The sequence below is a fragment of the Odocoileus virginianus genome, chromosome 19 (genome assembly GCF_023699985.2).
Source record: "Odocoileus virginianus isolate 20LAN1187 ecotype Illinois chromosome 19, Ovbor_1.2, whole genome shotgun sequence".
Taxonomy (NCBI): Eukaryota; Metazoa; Chordata; class Mammalia; order Artiodactyla; family Cervidae; genus Odocoileus; species Odocoileus virginianus.
Window position 1 is genome coordinate 31,462,002 of NC_069692.1, and position 25,280 is coordinate 31,487,281.

The 25,280-nt window shown below is 37.0% G+C and overlaps 1 protein-coding gene across 9 annotated transcripts in view; it reads right to left on the reverse strand.

The window, feature by feature from the left end:
• The window catches only part of GRIK2 (glutamate ionotropic receptor kainate type subunit 2), a 732,075-nt gene that overhangs the window by 341,094 nt on the left and 365,701 nt on the right, over window positions 1-25,280 (reverse strand). For all 9 annotated transcript variants that reach the window (XM_070450050.1, XM_070450048.1, XM_070450049.1 and 6 more), the window contains one exon: window positions 23,577-23,750. In XM_070450050.1, the coding sequence (XP_070306151.1) occupies window positions 23,577-23,750 (174 nt within the window). The remainder of the gene's footprint in view (window positions 1-23,576; window positions 23,751-25,280) is intronic.

Sequence of the window (25,280 nt, forward strand, 5' to 3'; positions counted from 1 at the left end):
AAGGAATTCCATGATCGGTGGGATGGTTGAGTCATAGGAGGGGCTACGAGCCGTCTTTAACGATAATACTCTTCTGCCTAGAGTCAGCCTCAATCAAACAAAATATTAGTTATTAAAGAGCTTTATTTTATTTTTTCATCTATAGATTTAAGTATGACTCAAAGGTTTATAAAGAGAGAAGAAATAATTACACATCACAAACTTTAATTACTCTTGATTCAAACTATAATGATACATATATTTAGCTGTCTGTGTACTCAGTCACTTATTCATGTCTGACTCTGAGATCCCATAGACTGTAGCCCACCAGGCTCCTCTGTCCATGGGGATTCTCCAGGCAAGAATACTGGAGAGGGTCACCACGCCCTCCTCCAGGGGATCTTTTCAACCCAGGAATTGAATCCAGGTCTCCCACATTGCGGGCAGATTATTTACCATCTGAGCCACCAAGGAAGCCCAAGAATACTGGAGTGGGTAGCCTATCCCTTCTCCAGGGGATCTTCGTGACCCAGGAATTGAACCAGGGTCTCCTGCACTGCCGATGGATTCTTTACCATCTGAGCTACCAGGGAAGCCCTTATATCTAACTAGGTGCTCCCAAAACTTTTGCAGAAACATGGTCTCATTTGGCCTTCACAGTCAGCTTTTGTGGTGAACTTTATAAGCCCATCTGACTGATGAGAAAACATAGATTCAAGTCACCTTTCCAACAATACATTGCACATAAGCAGCAAAGCCAGAACTAGAAGCCAGGTATCTGATTGCAAATCCTCTGCTCTTCCACTTCACCATTACTGTCACACTCTGCACTGTCTCATCATCCCAAGAAGAAGGCATTTAAAATACTCTCTGTCTGAAAATACTTTGAAATGAGGATTCCACAGTGGCCTCTTCATTGTTTAAAACATAATAAATGTCATCCTGATCAAATCAAGACCAACTCTCTCTGACAGTGGCTTTGATGAATATTTTGTAGAAAATTTTGCCTCTCATGATATAATCCCCAGAGGCTATGGATAAACCCAAAACATCCCTGAATTGACACTGTCAGGAAGCTCTTTCCCTTCCAGAACTAACTCTGCAAATTTTAGCTCTTTTGAGAGCAAGTCTGAACATTAATGACAAGAATTCTCTGCCTTATATCCCATAGAAATAGCAGATGACTCTTTGCCATCCTAGGTCTTTGCCAAGACCTGAAGCGAAGAGATAAGAGGTTAGCCAGAAATCACAAACATAAGGTTTGCACCCTACAATCCAGTCACTACTTGAGCCATCAGCTTAAATACCTAGACCTTGCGAGGCCAGTTATTCAGCTGAGAGGATGATACATAAGCTTATTTACTTAATGGAAATTTCCCTTCCTTCAAATTTACAGCATTTTTTTCTATACTAACTGGAAAACAGCTGCTTAAATCTTCTTACTAAACAAAGTAAAGGATTAAAGGTAGGTTAATTGGTAGATATTTAGATAAAGTATAAATAAATATATACAGAATTCTCCAGGCAAGAATACTAGAGTAGGCAGCCATTCCCTTCTCCAGGGGAATCTTCCTGACCCAGAGACCAAACAGGGATATTCCTGCATTGCAGGTATATTCTTTACCATCTAGTCACCAGGGAAGCCCCTATAAATAAATATGTGGGCTTCCCATATAAATACATATAAATGATCGGCTTCCCCAGAGGTGCCTGGTGGGATGCTTTCCCCTCATGGTCCATGGGGTCACAAAGAGTTGGACATGACTGAAGCAACTGAGCATTCATTCTTATGCACTCATATTATAAATGACATAGTAATTCTCTCTGTATTCTATATAATAAGTTTCATGAAGTCTCTTTTTAAATTTTATTTTTCTGATTGATAAAAGGAATAAAATAGTAACTATGCTCAATCTGAGAAGAGTATGGGTAAGAATGAACTCTCAAATATTATCAGAGGTTGTATGAGTTTCCTAGGGTTAACGTTAACAAATTACCACAAACTGAGATGGCTTAAAATAACACAAGTTTCTTCATGTGATGTTCTTCTCTATAAGTATGTGTGTTTGTGTTCAAATTCCCCTGTTCTTACAAAGACATCAGTCATATAAAATGATGGCAGCCCATCCTCAGTGATCTGATCTTAACCTGATTATATCTACAAAAACTATTTCCAAATAAGGTCACATTCAGAGGTACTAGGAGTCAAGACTTCAATATATATATTTTTAGGAGACATAATTCAATCCATAACAGAGGACAACTGGAAAACCATTATATGAGGTTTGAAGAGGTATGTGGACATACACATGGATATTTTTAAAATGCACATACTTTGATTAAGTGTACCATTGTTAAGAATTTATCCTAAGGAAGTAATAGAAATGTTCATAAAAATTTATAAATAAAGAAAATATTTTTTATAGGAATGTTTATCAAGTGGCTGGAAACAACCTAAATATCATCAATAAATTCTGTACCTATACATTACACTCTGTAGTACTCAAGAAAGATAAAGAAAATAAAAGAAAAAAAAGAACAACAAATTCATAAATATTAAATGAAAAAGCCAAGCTACTGAATATCATGTATAGGGAAATTAAATTCATGTTAAAAATATATCTGTGGGTGAGTTTATGACTATAAATTATTGAAGAATATATATCAAACTGTTAATGAAACTAATTTCGAAGATTTGTATTATCCAATTTATATCCTATTTTATTTTCTTAAAATAATAATCTTTAGTAGGAAATAATTAAGATAGAATCTAAAGATATAATTACAAAGTAAGAATGTATAATTATTTTTATCTCAGCTTATTTTTCAATAATATTTTCAATAACAGAATTCATCAAATAAATTAGATTGACTTTATTCTTTATTGAGATCTAAGTTGACTTTTAAGCATTCTATATCTCAAGTTGTAGGATCTACAATAAACTCTATTAAAGAATTTAGTAGCGTTAAATACAGAATAAAAGATTCTGTCTAAAAAGGGATATTACACAATTGGTGGTTCTATTTTCGGGATTGTTTATTTAATTATTCATTAATTCATTTTTTCTGCTTTGTCTACTTATTGCAGTATTCCCAGTAGGTAGAAAAGCAATAGAAAAATACATATTCTGTTTTTCTAGGAGGTGAATGAATGAAATTTCAATTAACCAACAAAAGAAAGGATAACATCTGCTTTGCTTTCCTTCTATTTTGGCAGTTCCCTTGAAGGAAAATGCCTGGCACATAATCAACACTCACTATAACTTACTAAGTTTTAAGAAACGTAACTGCAAAATGATAATTTTAAAGTAACTGTAACAATCATCATGGAATACTTCAGTCTTTGTGAATTTTTGTGAATCAAAGTTGTTGGCCAAAAACTAAATTCTGACCTATTTATTAAGATAAAGTAAGTTGAGCTCCTTTCAGGGCTCAATGAGAGAGCCTGTTCATCTTTCCCTGTGTTGTGGAGTTCCAGTTGCAGAGAGACGATACTATCACAATTCTTTGAATTTATTTAATGTATTTGTAAGTAATATGGCTATCCTCAATTAACTCATTAGTAGGTCTATGTGCCTTCTAATCTGATTGCACTATTTTCCCTGCTTACTTACAAGTTTTCCTGTTTTGATGGCCACAGCTGGGCATTCCTCATTAAAATATAAAAATCCTCTTGTGCTCACGCTCAGTCACTTCAGTCATGTCCACCTCTTTGTAACCCTATGGACTGTAGCCCGCTAAGCACCTCTGTCCATAGGATTCTCCAGGCAGGAATACTGGAGTGGGTTGCCATGCCCTCCTCCAGGGGATCTTCCCCACCCAGGGATCAAACCCCAAGTCTACAGCATCACGTCGACCGCACTGCAGACAAGCTTCTCTACCCCAAGCCATTGGGAAAGCCTGATAGTTCATCTTACAATTTTGAATTAGCTTGTTCATAGTATTATGTGTCAAATGAAAACATGTTTATTCATTTGCAAACATGTAAAAGCTTACATTGTCCTATAATCGGGACATATGCTTTGAGATTTATTTATTTATTTAACTGTTGCTGTTTTTAATCTAAGACCATGACGGAGCTACACAGTCCATCCTTGGTCTCTCACCTGATAACATGTATGTGCATGCATGCATGTATCCTCAGTCGCTCAGTCATGTCTGACTCTTTGCGACCCTATGGACTGTATCCCACCAGGTTTCTCTGTCCATAGGATTCTCCAGGCAAGAATACTAGAGTGAATTTCCATTTCCTCCTCCAAGGGATCTCCTTGACCCAGGGATCGAAACTGAGTCACCTGCATTGGTAGGCAGATTTTTTACCACTGAGCCACCTTGGAAGCCCAATAACACTTATAGCCCATAGAGTTATGGATGGGCATTACAAAGCAAAGAAACCAAGGAAGAAAATCTACATCCCTTTGAGAATAACTCCACTAAAGGCCCGCTATCTGTATGTGTAAGGCAGTGGAGATGCCCTGCTCAAATCTTCCTTCAAGACAAAATGCTACAGGGAGCATTGCTGACTAACAGCCTTCAGGTTCTGCACCTTCTTATGCAACACTTTGTTCACCAGAACATATTTCTGCTGGACTGCTCATGGCTGAAGACTGAGTTTGGCAGGCTTTATAGACCCACACCATTCCTGCATGATGTTCTTCTAGAGGGAAACTCAGACTAAAGAAATCCCCTTCAGCATAGTGAAGAGTCTGTGTATTGCAATCTGAGCTTCTTTCTATCCAATTCTAATTCCCTTCTCTCCTTTCATAATTTCAGACCTGCATCTCAATCTGAAAACTCTCTACATAGTCTCCTTCCTTTTTATCCTTTTCTCGCATATCGACCAATAATCATCTAATCATCTTGCTTCATAGAGCACCAAAACAGATGCCATATTTGATATATTTTTAATTACAAAATTAAAAGCTATTTTTTTGTGTAATATAAGTACATGTTTGCAAATATATAACAATATGAGAAAATAAAATTTTTGAATAATAAATATGCTAACAGGCAAGTCTTGGGGTGGTATTATGTTTTTTAGAGGGTGGGGACACCTACTTTAATGTTACATTCTGGTTAATAGTCTCTAATATATTAAAAATGACTTATTAATCGATAACTATCATTCATAGGAGATATTCAGTAGAACAAAAACAAGACAATTCAGCTTTTACTACAGGAGATATGAAACAGAACATGATAACTCACTCTGGGTGGTGCGTTCATGGTGTTCATCTTTGAACTGAAAACAAAAATCAAAGCCTGAAGCACATTCACTGATTTGTAGCTGAGTCATTTATGGGGTACTACAGAGCCACTAAAGATCATAGAAAGATATTCTGTCCAGCTGTGTTCCTGTGGGTACATTCTGATGAAGGCAAAATATTGAATAAAACACCAGCAAGAAGATTAGAATTCTGCATATCTCCTTATATATTCCCTGACCCTGTTGATTTCTTTTTCTATTATTATACTTCTTAACAAACTTATTTTAAATAGCTCATTAAATAAACAGAAACAATGCAGTTTAAAGAACTGCATATTCAATATTTAATATTTAAAGAGCATCAAAGTAGATGGTAAAACTAGTTGATATGCAAGATATTTTGACTGCATTTAACTTTGTCATTTGTTGGCAATTATAAATGATTGCTATCTTACACTGGTAGCATATTAAAACAGCAAATTCTTATATTAACTGTCACTAGTTCTATTTTACATACAATTTGATATATTTTACCAAATTTTATGTTTCCTTTGTCACCACTTGAAACATATGCACAGTCTACAAAGATTTTTCTGTTCCTTCTAAAGGAACTGTTCATGGGGTTCTTAAGGCAAGAATATTGGAGCAGTTTACTATTTCCTTGTCCATTGGACCGTGTTTTGTCAGAACTCTCCACCATAACTCATCCGTCTTGGGAGGCCCAGCACAGAATGGTTCATAGCCTCGCTGAATTAAACAGGGCTGTGATCCATGTGCGGAGAAGGCAGTGGCACCTCACTCCAGTACTCTCGCCCAGAAAACCCCATGGACGGAGGAGCCTGGTGGGCTGCAGTCCATGGGGTCGCGAAGAGTCGGACACGACTGAGCGACTTCACTTTCACTTTTCACTTTCAAGCATTGGAGAAGGAAATGGCAACCCACTCCAGTGTTCTTGCCTGGAGAATCCCAGGGACAGGGGAGCCTGGTGGGCTGCTGTCTATGGGGTCGCACAGAGTCGGACACGGCTGAATCGACTTAGCAGCAGCAGCAGCAGTGATCCATGTGATCATTTTGGTTAGCTTTCTGTGATTGTGGTTGTCACTCTGAAGGTTGTAAGATTGTAATTCTTGCTTCTTCTGTTTGCCCTCTAGTGGATGAGGATAAGAGGCTTTTGTAAGCTTCCTGATGGGAGGGACTGGTTGTGGGGAAAACCGGGTCTTGCTCTGGTGGGCAGAGCCATGCTCATTAAATGGTTAATAAAGTAGCCTGCTGATGGGTGGGGCTTCGCTCCTTCCCTGTTAGTTGTCTGGCCTAAGGTGACCCAGTTCTGGAGTCTACAGGCTCTATGGTAAGCCTAATGAAGATCTCCTAGAGGACTTACTCCAACACACACCTCCTAGGACTGCTGCGGCCAGCCCCCCTGTCCCCACGGCGGGACAGTGCTGATACAGTCTCTGCAGTAGACTCTCAAACACTCACAGGAAGGTCTGGCTCAGTCTCCTTTTACCCTGGGTCCTGTTGCATACCAGGTTTTGTTTGTGCCCTCCAAGAGTATGCAGAGTAAGTACATCATTCAAAGTACTGGGCTGGATGAATCACAATCTGGAATCAGGATTGCAGGGAGAAATATCAGCAACATCAGATATGCAGATGACGCCATTCTAATGGCAGAAAGTGAAGAGGAACTAAAGAACCCCTTGATGAGGGTACAAGACGAGAGTGAAAAAGCTGACTTAAAACTCAACATTCAGAAAACTAAGATCATGGTATGCAGTCCCATCACTTTTTTGGTAAATAAATGGAGAAAAAGTGGAAATAGTAACAGCTTTTATGTTCTTGGGTTCCAAAATCACTGCAGACGGTGACTGCAGCCATGAAATTAAAAGATGCTTGCTTCTTGGAAGAAAAACTATGACAAACCTAGACAGCTTATTAAAAGCAGAGACATCAATTTGCTGGCAAAAGTCCCATAGTCAAAGCTATGGGTTTTCCAGTAGTCACATATGGATATGAGAGTTGGACCGTAAAGAGAGCTGAGTGTTGAAGGATTGATGTTTTTGAACTGTGGTGCTGGAAGAAACTCTTGAGAGTCCCTTGGATATCAAGGAGATCAAACCAGTCAATCCTAAAGGAAATCAACCCTGAATATTCATTGGAAGGTTTGATGCTAAAGCTCCAATACTTTGACCACCTGCTGTGAAGAGCTGACTCACTGGAAAAGACCTTGATGCTGGGAAAGTTTGGGGGCAGGAGGAGAAGGGGACAACAGAGGATGAGATGGTTGGATAACATCACTGACTCAATGGACATGAGTTTGAGCAAACTCCAGGAGACAGTGAAGAACAGGAAAGTCTGGCATGCTGCAGTTCACGGGGTTGCAAAGATTCAGACATGACTTAGTGACTGAACAACAACTAAAGTAACACTATTCTATTATGAAAAGAGACAGACATGGAGGCTCAAGAGAGAGGGAAGGCATGTATAGTTATGCCTGATTCATGTTGTTATATGGCAGAAACCAAGACGACGCTGTAAAGCCATTATCTTCCAATTAAAAAAAAATAGATAAATTGGGCTTCCCTAGAGGCTCAGTGGTGGAGAATTTGCTTGCCAATGTAGGAGACACGGGTTCAAGCCCTGACCTGGGGAGACCCCACATGCTGCAGAGCAACAAGGCCTCTGTGCCACAACTACTGAGCCTGGACCCTACAACCAGGGAGCGACAACCACTGAGCCCAGGTGCTGCAGCTGCTGAAGACCATGCGTTTCAGAGAAGACCACTCTCCACACAAGAGAAGCCACTGCTGCAAGAAACACACCACCACTAAAGAGGAGGCCCTGCTCGCCACAGCTGGAAAAAAGTCTGCACAGCAAAGACTCAGCACAGCCTAAAACATAAGTAAAAATTTTAAGATTAAAAATAGCAAAATTTTTTAATAAAAAAATAAGAAAAATTCCCAGCAACTAGTGATCAAGTCAATACCCATTTGTAAAGGTGAGGACATATGCATTGCACCTAATGAACAACTCTAAACTCATCATACTTGAACAGTGTCAAGAGCATCATATGACACAACTGGCCATTGTCATTCTCAGAATGCTTTCTTCTCTAGCCTTCCAAGAAATCAGATTCTTCTCTGTTTTCCTTCTACCTTCCTATGCATCTCTCTTGAATAACCTTTACTGGCTCCTTACTTTTCAGATCAGTCTTTGATACTTTTCTGTCTACACCATCTTCCTAGATGATCTTATCCAGCCTCTTGGCTTTAAGTATTATTTATGTCCTGTTGACTCACAAATCTGTACTCCAATTCTGACCTTTCACCTAAGTTTTGCATCTGCCTTCCCCAAATCATTTATTCCCCCAAATAATCCTTTCCTTCGTTACATAAATATTGAGTGTCTTTTATGTGTTTGACACTGTTAAGGCACAGGGAATACAATGATGAACAAAACAAAATATCACTTGACTATCTAAAAATAATTCAAACAATGCATCAAAAGGGTATTCTGATTTTTTCACCCTCAAATCAGCTTTTAAATATTCTCTATTTTCCATGAAAGTGAAAAGTGAAAGTATTAGTAGCTCAGTCATGTCTGACTCTTTGTGACCCCATGGACTGTAGCCCACCAGCCTCCTCTGTCCATGGAATTCTCCAAGCAGGAATACTGAAGTGAGTAGCTGTTTCCTTCTCCAGGGGATCTTCCTGACCCAGGGATCAAATCCAGGTCTCCTACACTGCAGGCACGTTCTTCACCATCTAAGCCACCAAGGAAGCCCTCTATTTTCCATATATGGCCCCATTTCCATCAACTCCCTCCGACTTTCAAAACTTAGAGTTCTTCTCTCTCAGTTTGGGTTCCCACAGAAGCAGACTCTGGGATAAGGATTCAGTACAAGTAGCTTACCTGGGAGTTGCAGGCACTACCAGTAAAAAAGGGAAGAATGATATATGATATATGATAGGGAAGAGAAAGCAACTAATAAATGGCAAATAAGCCAGCTACCATATATGTAAATGGAGTTTGATCTCACAGGGACATTTTGAGAAATTATACAAAGGATACATCTCAAAATTATCTTGTTCCAAGACTGAAGAAGCTGGGATATTTATACATTCATTCCCACTGGTTAAGAGTTTATCTGGGCCATGGGGGAAGGGATAACTGCCCAGTACTAGACTGCTAGACACAAGAGTAGAGATTCCTTCTGGAAAAAGTCCTTAGACACCAAAAAGCAGGTACTGGCAGCTACAAGTCTTCTGGGTACCCTGACCCATAAAGTCAGAGGGATCTGTGTCTCAGTAAGACACGGAAAGCAGTTGCTACTTCCTCCTTACCTTAGCTGCTTCCCCTCATTTCCCCATGAATGAGTCCTGCTGACATCACTCCAGATTTTAACTCAGATTCTATCATTTTATCTTTACAGCTCAAACCTGAGCCCAAGTCATCAGCATCTTTCATCAGCAATACTAACACAGATGTATAACTCCTCCTAGTTCAATGTCACACACAAGCCACAGGCATCATCTCAGTGCCTGAATCATATTACCACCTTCTCTTCATTGAAGTCTTCCAGGGCTTCCACTGCAATTAGATCAAAATCCAAACTCTCATGTCCTTCAATGACCTAACTGTTATGTGTCATGGCCACTTCTCCAAATCTTCTATCATTTGCCCTGTTACTTGAAATCATCCAGCTTACTGAAAGGTCACCTTTCTTTTCCTCAAATACAACTTACTGTTTACATCTCAAGGAGTTTGCACTTATGTGTCCTTCTGCCTAGGATCTGCTTCTCAGAAATATCTGCATGGTTCCCTATTTCTCATTATTTAGGCCTACCCCACACATCATCTCCTTCCAACACCCTAGCTAAAGGACTCTCCACAGCTCTCATCACTCCCTGCCCCTTACCCTAAGTTGTTTTCTTTTACGTATTCTCCACTTTGCCAAATAGAAGGTAAACTCCATCTTTATCTAGATTATCACCATATTCCTATGTCAGTAACAGTGCCTGACACATAGCAGATTTTAAATAAATATTAGTTCAACCTTAAGAAAACATCATGCAAACATATACCATATGACCTTATTTCTAATAAAGTATGTACAACTTCACAGGAAAATTAAGAAATAAGTACAGGGATGGCCTCTTTTCCAAAGTAAGCAAAGCTAATATTTGGCCAGTTAATTAAGATGCTTGATTAAATATATACTTAAATATATAATTTAAAATTCATTTTTATGTAAAACATCTAACTATACATTTATCCCTAATATATCAAGGTAGAGTTGAGGTCATTTTCTTGATTGGAACCCCTCTTCTGATTTGCATGAACATTCCCAAATATAATGGATTATTCATGATTTCCAATTTTGGTTTCTTTTAATTGAAAATGCCCTTGTGTTTTATTATTTTAGGTAATATTTAATTGAATTATGTCATTAATAAGTACAGCAAGCATAAATTGGCTTTGGAAGAAACAGTAATGACCTTTTTATGAATATCCAACTGTGGGAGGAAAACACAGAAGCAGAATTAGTTTCCAGGCTACTATGAACATCAGTTTATTTTAGCTAATAGATAGAAATCTTTGGTTACTCCCCTGAATCAGTTAAGGGAAGGTAAGTTAAAAGAGTTTCCCACCCCAAAAATGTTGGTTGTCATTCTCTTTGCTTGGTGTGTTAATGATCAGGATATTTCAATTTTCTTCCATATATATATTTTAAGTTTACACATTCTTTACAGCATGCATAATCTATTTGATAAAAATTAAATAATGTTTAATATTCAAAATATTCATCAATACTTTTAAAAGTGAACAATATTAAAAGTAACACTCGTATTTATCTTATTGTGATTTTGATTGTTCAAATCTACTTAAATCTTAGTGTAGCAGGCTCTCAGACCTGGAAAACTGGGCATGATTTTTTGTCAGTTAAATTCATGTGCACCTGCCTTAGGGGCTAGAGAAGTTCATATTTGAAAAGCATTTCACAGTCTTTAATTTATCACTTATTCATTTCCCTTTTCCCTTTGATAAAGTAAAGGATTTGGAGAGAGGAATAAATATTTAAAGGCTGAGAATAGAGTCTGAAAAGTTGATTTTTAAAGGCAACATTTAGCAGGAGTAATATTTTCCTTGAAAACCAGGACCAGAATTCAAATTAACATCTCTTTTCCCAAGGCACATTCCCGGGACCTGAGCTGTATTTGCTGGAGAGCCTCAGGCTATTCTGGCAGAACTGCTGAGAAACAGAGGCATGAAAAGATGCAGCGATTCTTTACTGATATTTGATATGACTTAACTTTTCTCACCTCCAGGGTTGTTCAGTCTAGATGGCCAAAAATGTTGGCTAGATCATATCCTTAGGATTGCAAACATCTACCTACAGAACTAGGATGTTTCCCTATATTTCTGAGAAGGAAACTGAGGCATTACCTCAATAGGAAACAATATTGCGGCTTCTAACTTTCCACCAGGTCCTCCTCCCATTCTCTCAAATTCTACAAGTCTGTAGACAACTCCATCCCCTTTCTAAGCCAACTTCCTCTACAGATGGCCCCATTTTTGTTAAAAACTCTATTGTTCTCCCAGTCACCTCAGTTGAAAAGCTGAAAAGGTTTTTTTGTCTCCATGTTCTCCTTACTGACCTCAGGAAGGCTTCCCCGTTCACTTATTCCTTTGAAATCTCCATGCTCTACTTTTTAGTCACTATCACTGCTGACTTGAATTACAGCTTTCTGCCTAGCAACGAGGCAAGTCGCATGCACCTGCTCGGAGCCCCCGGATGAGCCTTTGGGAGAACAAGGTGGCGCAGGAAGAGCACAAGCTATCAGGCTAGAAAGGCCGGCACTTAAAGTGCCGCTTCCACCTGAGCGCAGTGAATTGGACAACGTACTCGGCATATCTGAGCTCAGTTCCGTCATCTATGAAGTGAAAAACAATGCTTATCTTGCATCACTTTGGTAAGAATCACAGAGAGTGTGAGGCAAGCATATCTTTATACAATTACCACAAATGGCATGTTTAACACAGAATGGATACATAGTAAACATAAATATTACTCTTACTGCACAGTTCCATTCTAAAACATTTCGTGACTTCCCATTCTCTTCTTCTAACATGGCTCTCCCGCTCTCATCTAATCTTACCAAAATGCTATTTGTGTTCAAATTCGCATTCAAGATCCAGCGCAAGCACTACCTCACTCAGAACTCCCTTCTCAATCCCACCAAACTTCCAAGGACACCACTGTTACAGATTCTTACAACCATGTGGCAGGTGTGTCCAGTACTTGTCCTGATGGAATAATGATATAATAACTACTAATCTAGCTCTACGTTGAATGATGGAAACATTAAATTCTCCTGGTATAAGTCTTCTGTTTCTGAGTAGATCCATGGAGTGACCCTTTAAAAGAAAGGTATTGATGTAGATGATAGCCCATTCTGCACCATTTCTGTGGCAGCCACAGCAACTGTGCATTTGGTTTTACAGAGACCAATCTTTTCTCCATTCCTTAATACTGAGGGTTTGAAAGTTGCTGGGAAGGAAGTGGGAACATTTGCAAAAGAGTCAAAGAAACTCCTAGGAGAAAAACAATCAAGACCGCAATCTAGAATACCTCTGAGAGATGGAGGCTACCCTAGCGCGGTCAGCTGAGAGGAAACACTCGCCGCTGAGAAAGGCCACAGCCCAGGCAAGGCCTGGGAGCAGAACGACGGCTGGTGACTACTGAGGGGGCTATAAATTCAGCCAAGCTGGCAATACAGGCGGGTTCTCAGGTACAAGTTGTTGCGTAAATTAGAGTTAAGTACCTGAAAAGCTGAAAGTGGGAAGGCAGGCCAAGCTGAGAATGACCTTGAGGCCTAGTTCCAAGTGAGTGACCAGGCAGGACGGGGACAGTCTACTGGCAAAAATAGCCCCTAACACATGGGGCGATAGACGCATGAGCAAATAGAGATGATCATCTGCCAGCCTCATTTTCAGCAGAAATACAAAGACCCCAAAGACAGCAGCAGCGCCAGGACGGCTCTACGACTTTTCTGCAGTGCCTCAGATGGGGTAGCAGCCATGGAATTCTCCAGCCTGAACAGGGTACATGTGAGTGGTGCATCCTACACTGGAGCCTGTGGCTCCATCAACTGGAATGATCAACCTGATCCTGAATTCATCCCACGATGGTGATTTTTAAAACAATGTCCAGTGAGGGGACTACAAAGAAAGACAACAGTTCTTCCTGTTAACTTGGGTATATAACACTTCTGAAGCTGTGATTTTAGTGAAGTCTGAATTGCATCCTTAACACAAGGTAGATTAACTCCCTTCCAAACACACTATTTTCTGAAAAATATTCCTTATTATATGTCAGCATTTTTTTAAATTATTTAAGGCTATATTTTACTTCTCTTACTTAGTTGATAATTCCTCAGGTGCATACATCATGTAATATATAATACACATGAATATATACATTTTCTTATCATCCACATGATTTATTAACACAAATCACATATAGTAGGTATGCAATAACTATTTGGAGAATGTATTAGTGAGTAACGATATACAGGACTTTCATGAAGGATCAATTTGGTATCATTTCAACATCTGTGTCTGTTTAATAATTTCACTTTTCCCTTCTGGTTCAATTTGGTCACAGGGTATTCTGAAGATTAATGAATAAAATATTTATGAATTCTTTTAGAAAGGCAAATGAAAGATCAACATAATATTTCCTCTCTGCATAATAGAGCAAGAGAATTCCTAATATCCCTTAGGCAAATTCACCCTAAAACTCTTCATTTCATTTTGTCTGAAATATTCTTTTGATTTATTAATGTTGATTTAAAGAGCTGGCTAGGCATATCTTAGAAATTAGTGCATCAGAGTAGATCTTTGCCCATTTCTTAGGCTTTTATATCACAAAACTGTATGGACTACACTTTAAAAAAAAACTTTCAAATTTAAACACAAGTACTTAGGTAGCAGTGAGATGAAATGAACATCAATAATTTGGTAGAAAAACTGGTGATGATTCATGTTATTCATTCATCTCATCCAGAGCATCAAAGTAAGCAACTACCTACTCTTAGAATTTTTTTCAAAGTAGTATTTAGACTTTTTGTTTGTTGTTTTAGCCACTAAGTCCTGTCCAATTCTCTGTGATCCCATAGGGATTTCCCAGGCAAGAATACTGAAGTGAGTTGCCATTTCCTTCTCCAGGGGATCTTCCCAACCCAGGATCAAATCCCCAGGATCAAATGTCTCCTGCATTGGCAGGTGGATTCTTTACCACTGACCGACCAGGGAAGCTGCTAGAATTTACACAGTTGAATCCTAATTCAATTGTATATATGTACAAACAGAGAATCAATAGACTTTGAGGATGTAAGTTTTACCCTGAATAGAAATAGCGCTTATGTTAAAGTGCAGAGATAGTATTTGCTTTGAAGTAAACAAATAACATTTTTGGAGGATTTACTATGTACTAGACACTGTCTTTGAGCAGTATAAAAGTTATGTATTTACTTTTCATAGTGATTCTCTGATGTAGGCACTACTGTTTGCTTTAAATAGATGAGGTAATTGAGGCTCAAAGATGCTAAATGATTAGCAGAAGTTTACAAAGGAAGATTTAATAAGCAGACCTTGGTATCAATAGACAGATGATTCTGATTCCAAAAATTTTGTCCTAAAATGAGAACAGAAGTGATTTCATAGCCTTCCATAACAAGTAAAAACACATCTTTTAATTCTGTGCTCAACAAGCCATCTTCTCAACCTAAAAAAGAAGTGACCTGACATAGGAAATAAATGGCACATACAATTTCATAAACTTCTAACTAGATATAAAAACCTGCTAAATAAAGATATATCATTCAAACAAAACATTTCAAATTATCACAATTGGGCTCATTTTTAAAAAAAAGATTAGTAGATTCTAGTACTAAGAAGATTCCGTGTGAATGCTTCTCAAGGTTTCCATGCAACTTAACCATCCAACACACACACACACAAACACACCACATATCTATTACAGTGGTACTGTATACAGGAGATAACAAAAGATGATGAAATAATATGATTGAATTAATTAAGCTATAAGCACTGTATCAAAATTTGTTTTATATTTGTAAGACATTGAGATTTTAAGAGGAGGCAATAATACAGCTTATACTTATAAAAAGTTGGATAGGTTTACAATATTTTTCTACGTTAATTCATTATCTCTTAGATCCTTAGGACAACACACTAAAATTTATTATTTCTATTTGACAACTGAGGCTCAAAGAGGTTAATTAAGTAACTTGCTTAAAATAACAGTATTAGATAGGGTTAGAAATTGGATTCAGTGGCTTCTGTTCCCTCTTGGTTTAATCTATTTATGAAGGAAATGAAAGGGTTTAGTAGACCAACTACATCATCTCAACCCAAAGTGGTATGAAGCACTATATATTAAAGTTTATGAATAAGCAATTCATGTAACATTCTTTTCTGGTTTTGAATTAACCATGCCTAACTTTTAGTTCTGGGCTTCCCTGGTGGCTCAAATGGTAAAGAATCTGCCTGCAGTGCAGGAGACCTGGGTTTGATCCCTAAGTTGTGAAGATCTCCTGGAGAAGGGAATGGCAACCCATATCAATATTCCTGCCTGGAGAATTCCATGGACAGAGGAATCTGATGGGTACAGTCCACAGGGTCACAAAGAGTCAGAGACGACTGAGTGACTCACACACACACACACACACACACACACACACACACACACAACTTTCACCTCTGGATGCATAAGGATTCTTTTATATGCTTCTGACTATAGTCTTGGGATGTTCCTTTGTATATAATCTTCTATTCTATGTGTCAATTCAGTTCAGTTCAGTTCAGTCGCTCAGTCATGTTAGGCTCTTTGCAACCCATGAATCTCAGCATGCCAGGCCTCCCTGTCCATCACAAACTCCCGGAGTTTACTCAAACACATGTCCATCGAGTCGGTGATGCCATCAAGCCATCTCAGATCTGCTTGGAAGTTTTTATTTTTTATTTTTTAATTTCAAGGTTACATTCATTGCTTCAATTCTATCCTGATGATCAGTACAAATGTGGAGTCTTAAATCTCAGAATGTTGCAATTTCCAGACTCTGAAATGTTGAATGTTGCCCTCTTGTCAGAAAATTGGCCATCAACTTCTCTAGGTATTCTTGTCATTGACTATCACTTGAGGGACCCTCATTTTGAACAACACAGACTTTTGTTTAAATATACTTCCTCATACCCTCTGTGATTGTTTACATACATAAGTAACTATGTAGCTATTAAATATACAATAAAGAGCTGAGGAAAACTGTGAATGGAAATGTATTAATCCTTTACAAGTTTGTAGTACATGATCTGAGATCAATGGTTTGAAGATAAATTTGATTTTCAGGATAGCAAGTCTTTTGATTCAATCTTACTTTTTCCAACTGGAAAGTTTTAAAATTGACCTAAAAAATAACACAACTATGAAGGAAGTGCACTACTGCCATCTTTCATGTAAAAAACAGTTACTTAAAATGGAAACTTCATCTCTTTATCAGCTTTATATAAATGCTGATTATTTAATCTGCCGATGAACAAAGGCAATTAGATGGAATCTTCCATGTTAATGGAACAATGGAGGTTGCCAAGTCATCTCAATTATTTATATTCAGATTCAACTTGCAGCTTAGTACATCCAGGAAGATTAATAGGTATATAAAGTGAAGAAATACAAGACCATTCTCTTATTCATGCCACATACTCATGTTCTTTCACCATTCATTAAATTAGTCATATACAAATGTAAATAAGTGTTGTGCTTATGACTTCATTACATACCCTGAAACATCTTATGGAAATATTTTCTGCCATATTCATTTATAATACAGACCACAAAACATTTCTTCTGTGGTAAAGACCAGAGTGAAAATACCACTTATGCAAATCAACTTTGTGAAATGTTACACATTTTCAGCAAAATGCTAAGGAGTTATCTAAAGTCCCTGGTAAATATGTATATTTGTCCTTGCTGTCACAAAATAGTGTGGAAAACAAGGGATTTTAACAAGAACTTGAAAGAGAATTTAAGAACTAGAACAACTAAAGAAATACCAAATCGGTTTGAAATTAAAAATTAAAGTTGGAATGTGATTTTTGTACTCATAAAGATACGAGATGTGATCAGTAAGACATCCACAGTCTTTTGATTTTGTCAGTTTCCTAAGTTCTTTGAGGAAAGAGAGGTACTGACTTCATTACCACCCTGAGTTCCTGGTATAAAATGCAAAGTATGGAGTGCAACATACTCATGAATAAAGCTGATCAAAGAAAGGATAATCAATTCATTATTGTGTTACTTTTATACTTTTGATGTTGTAGTGGCATATGAAATAAAACCACCCGTTTCAAAATGTTGATTAAAAAATGGCAAGTTAGTTTGACCCATTATCTGGCAAAGTCCTGTATTTATTCTCATTCCAACTGAATCAAATAAAGTAGCTACAGCTAATTAAGACAAGCACACAACAGCTAAGGCAGATTGTAATTCTAGCAGCAAATGACAGCCTGCCCTTCATCCTTTATTTCTCTGTAGTACTATTTTCATTGACTTTTCTAAAAGGTAAACCTTTGCACAGTAACAGAGTGATCACTTGTGCCCCCTTATTTCATGAGCTAACTCCCTGCTGTGAATGTATATGCAGGACATTATGTTTTAAGTTAATCAAATGATAAAAGAAATAATAGTTTATGGATCACGGTCTGTTTTTATAAAGAAATAATGTTTAGTTAGGAGGACACTGGAATTTAAATACATAAAGACTCACCTCCCTTATAAATATCCTCCCTTCTTTTGTAAAAGAGAATGAGAACTACTCTAACTCACTAAATTTTCACTATTTAATCAAAAGCACTTCTAATTTTTTGTCTTTTCAGGTATTATTCTAACAAATAATCGAGACTAGCCTAATTGGATTTTCCAAGTGATTATATAGCTTGATAATAAAATACTTGTAGGCAGATTATAAAAAAGCTCTCCAGAACACATTTGGGGAAATGATTAGAATAGGCATGCAGCATGATTAAAACAAATTAACCCACACATTTATTCAGGCAGGCAGTCATCCTTCATGATGAGCTCCCTGCTTTGCATTGGTTATTGAACTTAGTCTAGGGCCTTCAGGAATGACAGACAAAACCTAATTCTTGCCTTGAAACAGCCTACAATCTATTGAGAAAGGGGCATGAAAACAAACGAAAGTCCCAGAGTTAAATTTTAACATGGAGTTGTATATCAAGTGCATAAATAAAGGTGCACATGTTTGAAATATCTAGAGGACTCAGAGCAAATTCACAGAAAATGCTAGGTAAGTCCTGAAAATTACAGCAGGAGTAGGAATACGCCAGACATTCAAACAGGGGTAAGTGGTTCAGACAATGAGGATATTCTGTACTGAAATGAGGTGTATCAGCACTGCTGATTCAGCCAGGATGAGATGGTGAGATGGAAGAGAAGAGAGTAGGCAAATATGAGGCTGGACAAATAGCAGAAGCCAGATCATAGAAAGTCTTGAAGGCTTGGAAAATGAGCTAAAATTTCACCTAGCAAATGATATGGAGTTACAGATAATGTTTTGATAAGATCACACTAGGAAAAAGGTAAGTGTAGGAGAGATGTTAGGAGTGGGATTCAGTGAGGAGACTACTCCAACAGCTAAGGGAGAGACCATGGGGTCCTTAAGGCATAGCTCCGGGGGTGGAAAGAGAATACAGTTAAGAAAGAGATTGATACAATAAATTTGATAGTGTTTGATTGTTGGATGGATGTGAGGAGAGCAGAAAGAAAATGAAGAAGTAAATATCTAAGAGTTTCAATTTCCAAAACCAGTAACCTCCCTATAGTAATTTGAATGAGAAAGCCAATCAACAGTCATTACTGATATGTGTTGCAAATTTACCTTGTCAAGGAACACAGGTAGTATTATATATCAACATGAGAATGGTATTTGTAAACTACCTGGATTACAGCTTTGTTAATTATTAAGATTCATGGTATATTCATGAGGGAGGGGGCATACGTATACCTAATGCCAATTCATGCTGATGTAAGGCAAAAACCATCACAGTATTGTAAAGTAATTATCCTCTAGTTAAGAATAAAAAAAAAGATGCATGGCATATTGGGAGCACTGGGAAGGAGTTCCAGAATATAGCTGAACTTAAAATTTACCTTGAAGTGTTTGTACTAGATATCATTCTCTTTAAGATTGCTGGAAACTCAATAAATCAATGGTGAATGTAACCACTGTCAAACTCTGATGAGTTCAAAAAAGTGAATTCCCACCCTATGGTAATTGTGCCTGGGAAAGTAGACATCTGGTCAGAAGATGAGGTGAAATGTCATTTGATTATGGGATAAAGGACACTGATAATGTTCACTGAAGGGGACTTCCCCACTCCCAAGGGCATGGATATGTAAAATAATTAATAAAGGATGAGCAGTAGAGAAAGGGTTTTAGAATGAGGGTTCATAACTGTGTTAGTTGCTCAATTGCGTCTGACTCTTTCCAACTCCATCGACTATAGCTTTCCAGGCCCCTCTGTCCGTGGGATTCTCCAAGGAGTTGGTAGCCATGTCTTTTAGGGAAGATCTGAAAGCAATACCTGGATGGCAGTGTGTGGGCATGGGGAAGAATGGAAGAAAGGTGACGGGAGTCAAAAACAAAAAACTCTTCTCTGTGTGAAGGAAGAGGGTTGGGCTTCCTTCCTTCTTGATGAGATCAGGCTTGGATGTACTATGTGACTTGGTTTCCTGATTGGGTTTACACCAAATAAAGATAAGAATTCTACTGAGCTGCTACTAACATCAATATCTTTAATGTGATGCTCCCAAACCATTGAAGAAGGAACTACAACTATGGGAGATATAGTCTTGTATTCAAGTCACTTAGCAGATAAACACTTAGCCCAGGGGTCAATTAAGGTGCTAAATCAACCAGAAAAATTCTTATGAATCTCATTCATTGTTCCGTTTTATAGCTCGAATATAAAGAAAGTGAAAGTCTAAGCACTGTGATCTTACATAGTGACAAATGACTATGATACTGATAATAATGGGTCTTGCTCCAACTCCAGGAATTTTGCTGATAATCTATTTCTTTATGGGACCATAAGGGGAAAAAAAAACAACAAGGGATATATAAACACTGAGATCTCATGAATTGACTAAAGGGAATGTTGCCAACTTTACAATGCTAGGCTATAATTCTTCTCTTTTCTAACTAGAATCCTCTTAATTTCCTTACTCTGTTCACAGAGGAATAGCTTATTAATTTCTTTTCCTTTAATAACTAGGACAATGCTTACAATATAAACTTAAATGGAAAAGAAAGGGAATACTCATACAAGGTATAAATACACATTTTTATACAGATCTCATACTGGTTTTATTTTTTAATAAGCCTGTACTATTTATAATTAATTAATTTTATATAATAAAATATCTTACATATAATCTTTTATATTAAATAATACTATATAATGAAAATATTTTAAAAGATAATATCAATTTTCCAAAAATGTCATCAGTCTGCATCCATTTTAAAAGGTCTTTGACAGCAAATTTTATGTTATTTCCAAAATACTTTGTTTTCCATGCTCTATTTATAAATATAATAACAAATAGCTGGTAGACATTTTTAGGTAAAAAATATTCAAAAAGTGCTAATATAGGGAAATTTATCTTCAGTCATTCATTTAAAAAATGTTCTCCTATAAGCCTTCTGATGAAACTTATATTTTCCAGAAACTCAAATAAAAATATGTAAATAAAGAGGCAATTATTTCTTATACTTTCTTTTTTTCTTATTTAAGATCTATTTGAAAAGTTATTTCAGAACTACAACAAAGAACAGAGTGTTGGCATTAAAAATTCTTCTAAAGAGGTCAATATCTATGGATTATATACAATGCCCAGATTTTTCAATAAATAGGCTAATCATTTTCTCATAAAAGCATTTTTGTTCTATCAGTTATCCACTCCCACTAAATTACTTGTCAGTACAGAAGAAGGGCAGAACTGAGGGATGGACTAGAAAGAAAAAACCCAAACAGCATTCATCCTAACACTCTTGTCTTTTTGACCCATTTTATGACAATAAATTCTTTCTGAGAGCCCCTACCTTTCTAGATAAGAAATTAATTTACCTTCCTTTGAATTTATCTCTTTCAATAGTCTACTTAAGTTATTAGAATTTTCAGGGGATGACATGTAGCATCATACAGGAATCACATAGAAATAAAGAGAATACAAAAGTAAGGCTGGATAATTTTTCTGATTCTGATATATAAAACAGGATACTAATCCTTGGACACATCAGCGGAAGTCTTAAAGCACTGAAGTGTTAAGACCATCATGATACTTATTAATATACTCTTCCTAAAACCATTAGACAACGTTTTGAATAATGAATAACAAAATCCATCTTGAAATTAAAGAAAGGGAAAGAGATTTAGAAAGCATATATGGAAAAATATATACATGATTAAAATAATTTAAAAGGTAGTATATATTTTAATTTTTAAAAGTAACACTGTCTGCTGCTGCTGCTGAGTCATGTCAGTCGTGTCTGACCCTGTGTGACCCCATAGACGGCAGCCCACCAGGCTCCCCCGTCCCTGGGATTCTCCAGGCAAGAACACTGGAGTGGGTTGCCATTTCCTTCTCCAGCGCATGAAAGTGAAAAGTCAAAGTGAAGTCGCTCAGTCGTGTCCGACTCTTCGCGACCCCATGGACTGCAGCCCACCAGGCTCCTCCGTCCATGGGATTTTCCAGGCAAGAGGACTGGAGTGGGGTGCCATTGTCTACTAGGTCCAAAAGTTTGATTCACCATCTTCAAACTGGGGATAAACTATAATATTTGTAATTAAATCTTACTTGTATTTTATTTTTAATCTGGATGTACTTCAGCGGAAAAATAAAATACCTTCATTTTTAGGTTATGTATTTTCCTCCCAATAAAGTCTCTCAAATATACCTTAAGATAAAACTAAAATACTAGAACTAGTCAATCACCTATTTTTATACAAAGGAGTAAAATTCCCTTAATATTATTTTCTTTTAAATTAATGTGGATATAAGACATTTTCAAATTCTAGTAGTTTATTTATTTTCACAGGCTCTGTGAAGACAGTTTGTATTACTAAATCTTCTTCGAAAGGAAAAGAAATAACAAATTTCCCTTATTTTGCTACAACATTAAAAACATACTTTGAAGCCCCATTGAAACAATTAATGGGAACATTACAATTATATAGAAAAGGCTTTTCCACATATCAGGATAGAGGATGTTTCTGCATATAAAGTTTCCACTTAGAAAGATACTTTTTAATGACCTAGGAAATATAAATATTGCCAAAGTACTAAGCTATTTCCTAAATTACAGCAGTAACTTTGTCTAAAGAAAATAGATTGATGAGAATTTATCAGACATTTATAATTTGTTAAATAGTACAGTATAAACTTACTTGGTACTATAAGGTAGCAAATAGCTACATTTGGCTATTGAGAACCTGAAGTGTGACTACTCAGAACTAATACATAAAGTGCCAAGTACAAACCAACTTTCAAAGACTTAGTAGAAAAAAAGAATGTAAAATATCTCACTCATAATTTTATATTGATTGTATAAACAATGACATTTTTGGTATAATGGGTTAAATAAAATGAATTAATAATATTGAAATTTATCTTTTGTGTATGCTTTTTAACATAGCTATAAGAAAATTTGAAATTATGTACATACATTGCATTAGATTTTCATTGGCAGAACTGGTATAAGCAACTAGTTATGTAAGAATGTATCCTTTCATGGTTTATGCATTAATGTAGATTTTAGGTTTAAAACTAAGACTTGAAAATAACAAGTGAGATTATTGGTTAATCTGGAAACTTAAAAGGTAAGTTCAGGGGAAAATTTTGTCATTTATATGATATCAGATATCAGAAACCAACAAGATGAACAGTAATCATATATTGGTAGTTAAGATCAGAAGGATAACTTTCAGGTTAGTCTCTTCTTTTCAAGTCTCTAATTTATCCTATATATGAACTAACTAACTAGAGAAATCCCTTTAATTGTAGTATTCTAACAGTAATTGTAATGCTTTTTGAGATTCATGGATAAAAGTCTAAATTGCCATGTAAAATTGATTTAGATAATTTTTGCTAATAGATTTGTTTGCAATTGTGCTTCTGATAGCATGCCTTTAACACTGATAACTAAACCAAAGTTTGGATCCAGAGGATTCAATAATTTATGTAATGTTACTTTGAATTACACAAACTTATCTTTAAAGTAGGTATTCATACCGTCATAAATCCATCCAGCAAACCTGAATCGGGTTTCGGAGGTGCCTGCAACCGTTCCATGGACCACTTTTCAATGATGGAGGAGACTTGCGTATTTTCTGTATTTAATATTCTGAACCCTGTCATGTTAACACCACTGTATCGATAGGGTTCCACATCGAGAGCAAAGAGGTCCTAAAAGACAAATTTCTTTGTGTTAGTATCAAGAGAAAATATTCATAGGCCAGTATAATTGAAATAGTCATGTATTCTTGCTCCCCTTAGGATAGTTAACACCACTGTGTCTCAAACGATGTTTAACGTCACAAATCACCAAGACTCAAATACAATTATTGTCATGTTTTGTCAATGTAAATATATATAATATATATACTCTACTTAAACATATACATATATATATTATTCCAATTCCGTCAATGGAACAATAGGCTTTTCTACAAACTTCCTTTAAAGTTTGCATAAGCTTTCTTCTCTATGTTAAGGATAGCTTGCCCTTAAATTTTATGCATTTGTGTTTTACAGTTACTGACTATAAGTATTTTTCCATATCTTGCTTCTTTGATTATTGCCATTTTTGTATTTTCTGCCTTGCCTTTTATTTTTAATAAATTATGATGTATGGCTCCTAGCTTATTATATCAAAGTTGAGGGGAAAAAAGTCACCAAAACTGGCCTTATTGGTTACAGAACTCTGATAGTTCCACTCTACTCAGCAACTCCCCCACAAATAACCTTTTAGATTGTGGTTGTCCTTTCCACTCTCTATACAGTGAACGCTCTGGATCTGCCCTTTGGTTTCCCCAGGAGATAAAAGGAGGTTAAAGCTGTCAGGGCAGTCAGATGTCACTAGAACATTCACGATGTGGGACTTCTGCCCTCTTTGAGTTAGCATTAGTAATCCTTGGATATTGAGGACTACAACGAGAACCACTGAGAGTATTAGGCAGGACAAGATCAGTGCCATCGGGCCTGGGCTGGGCATAGCTTGTCTTAGACCCACACAACTATACAGACCAGATGACGTGAAGTGAAGTGAAAGTCGCTCAGTCCTGTCCGACTCTTTCAATCCCATGGACTATACAGTCCACAGAATTCTTCAGGCCAGAATACTGGAGTGGGTAGCCTTTCCCTTCTCCAGGGGATCTTCCCAACCTGGGACTGAACCCTGGTCTCCCACACTGCGGGTGGATTCTTTACCAGCTGAGCCACAAAGGAAGCCCTAGACTAGATATAGGAACTAAATTCAGTGGAAAGAAGCTGACACTGGCCTAACTTCTGCTCTGTGCTGTGAAAAACATAAGGAACTTCCAGGTTTTTAATTTTCAAAGTTTGAAGTCTAGCCAAGGAGAATTTCTCTCTCTTTGACTATATATACATATGGCTATATATATAGACACACACACAGCAATGCAATATATGCTAAAGGGACAAAAGAGCGCAAGTGCAAGCAGTCAGAAGCAAGACAAATTATTTTCAACTTTAATAGTCAGGAACAGCTTCATAGAGCAGATGGGATCTGAGCTTCCATTAAAGAATGGCCATGCTTTTGATAGGCAAAAGACCAAATGTCAGTAGAGACACAAAAATTAGAAAATATAAAAGCTGCTCAGGAGACTAAACCATTTTGGCTATAAGAGAATTCATAAAGGAGAACAGCAACAAAAGAAAGTAGGGAAGTTAGGTTAGAATCAAACTATAAAAGGC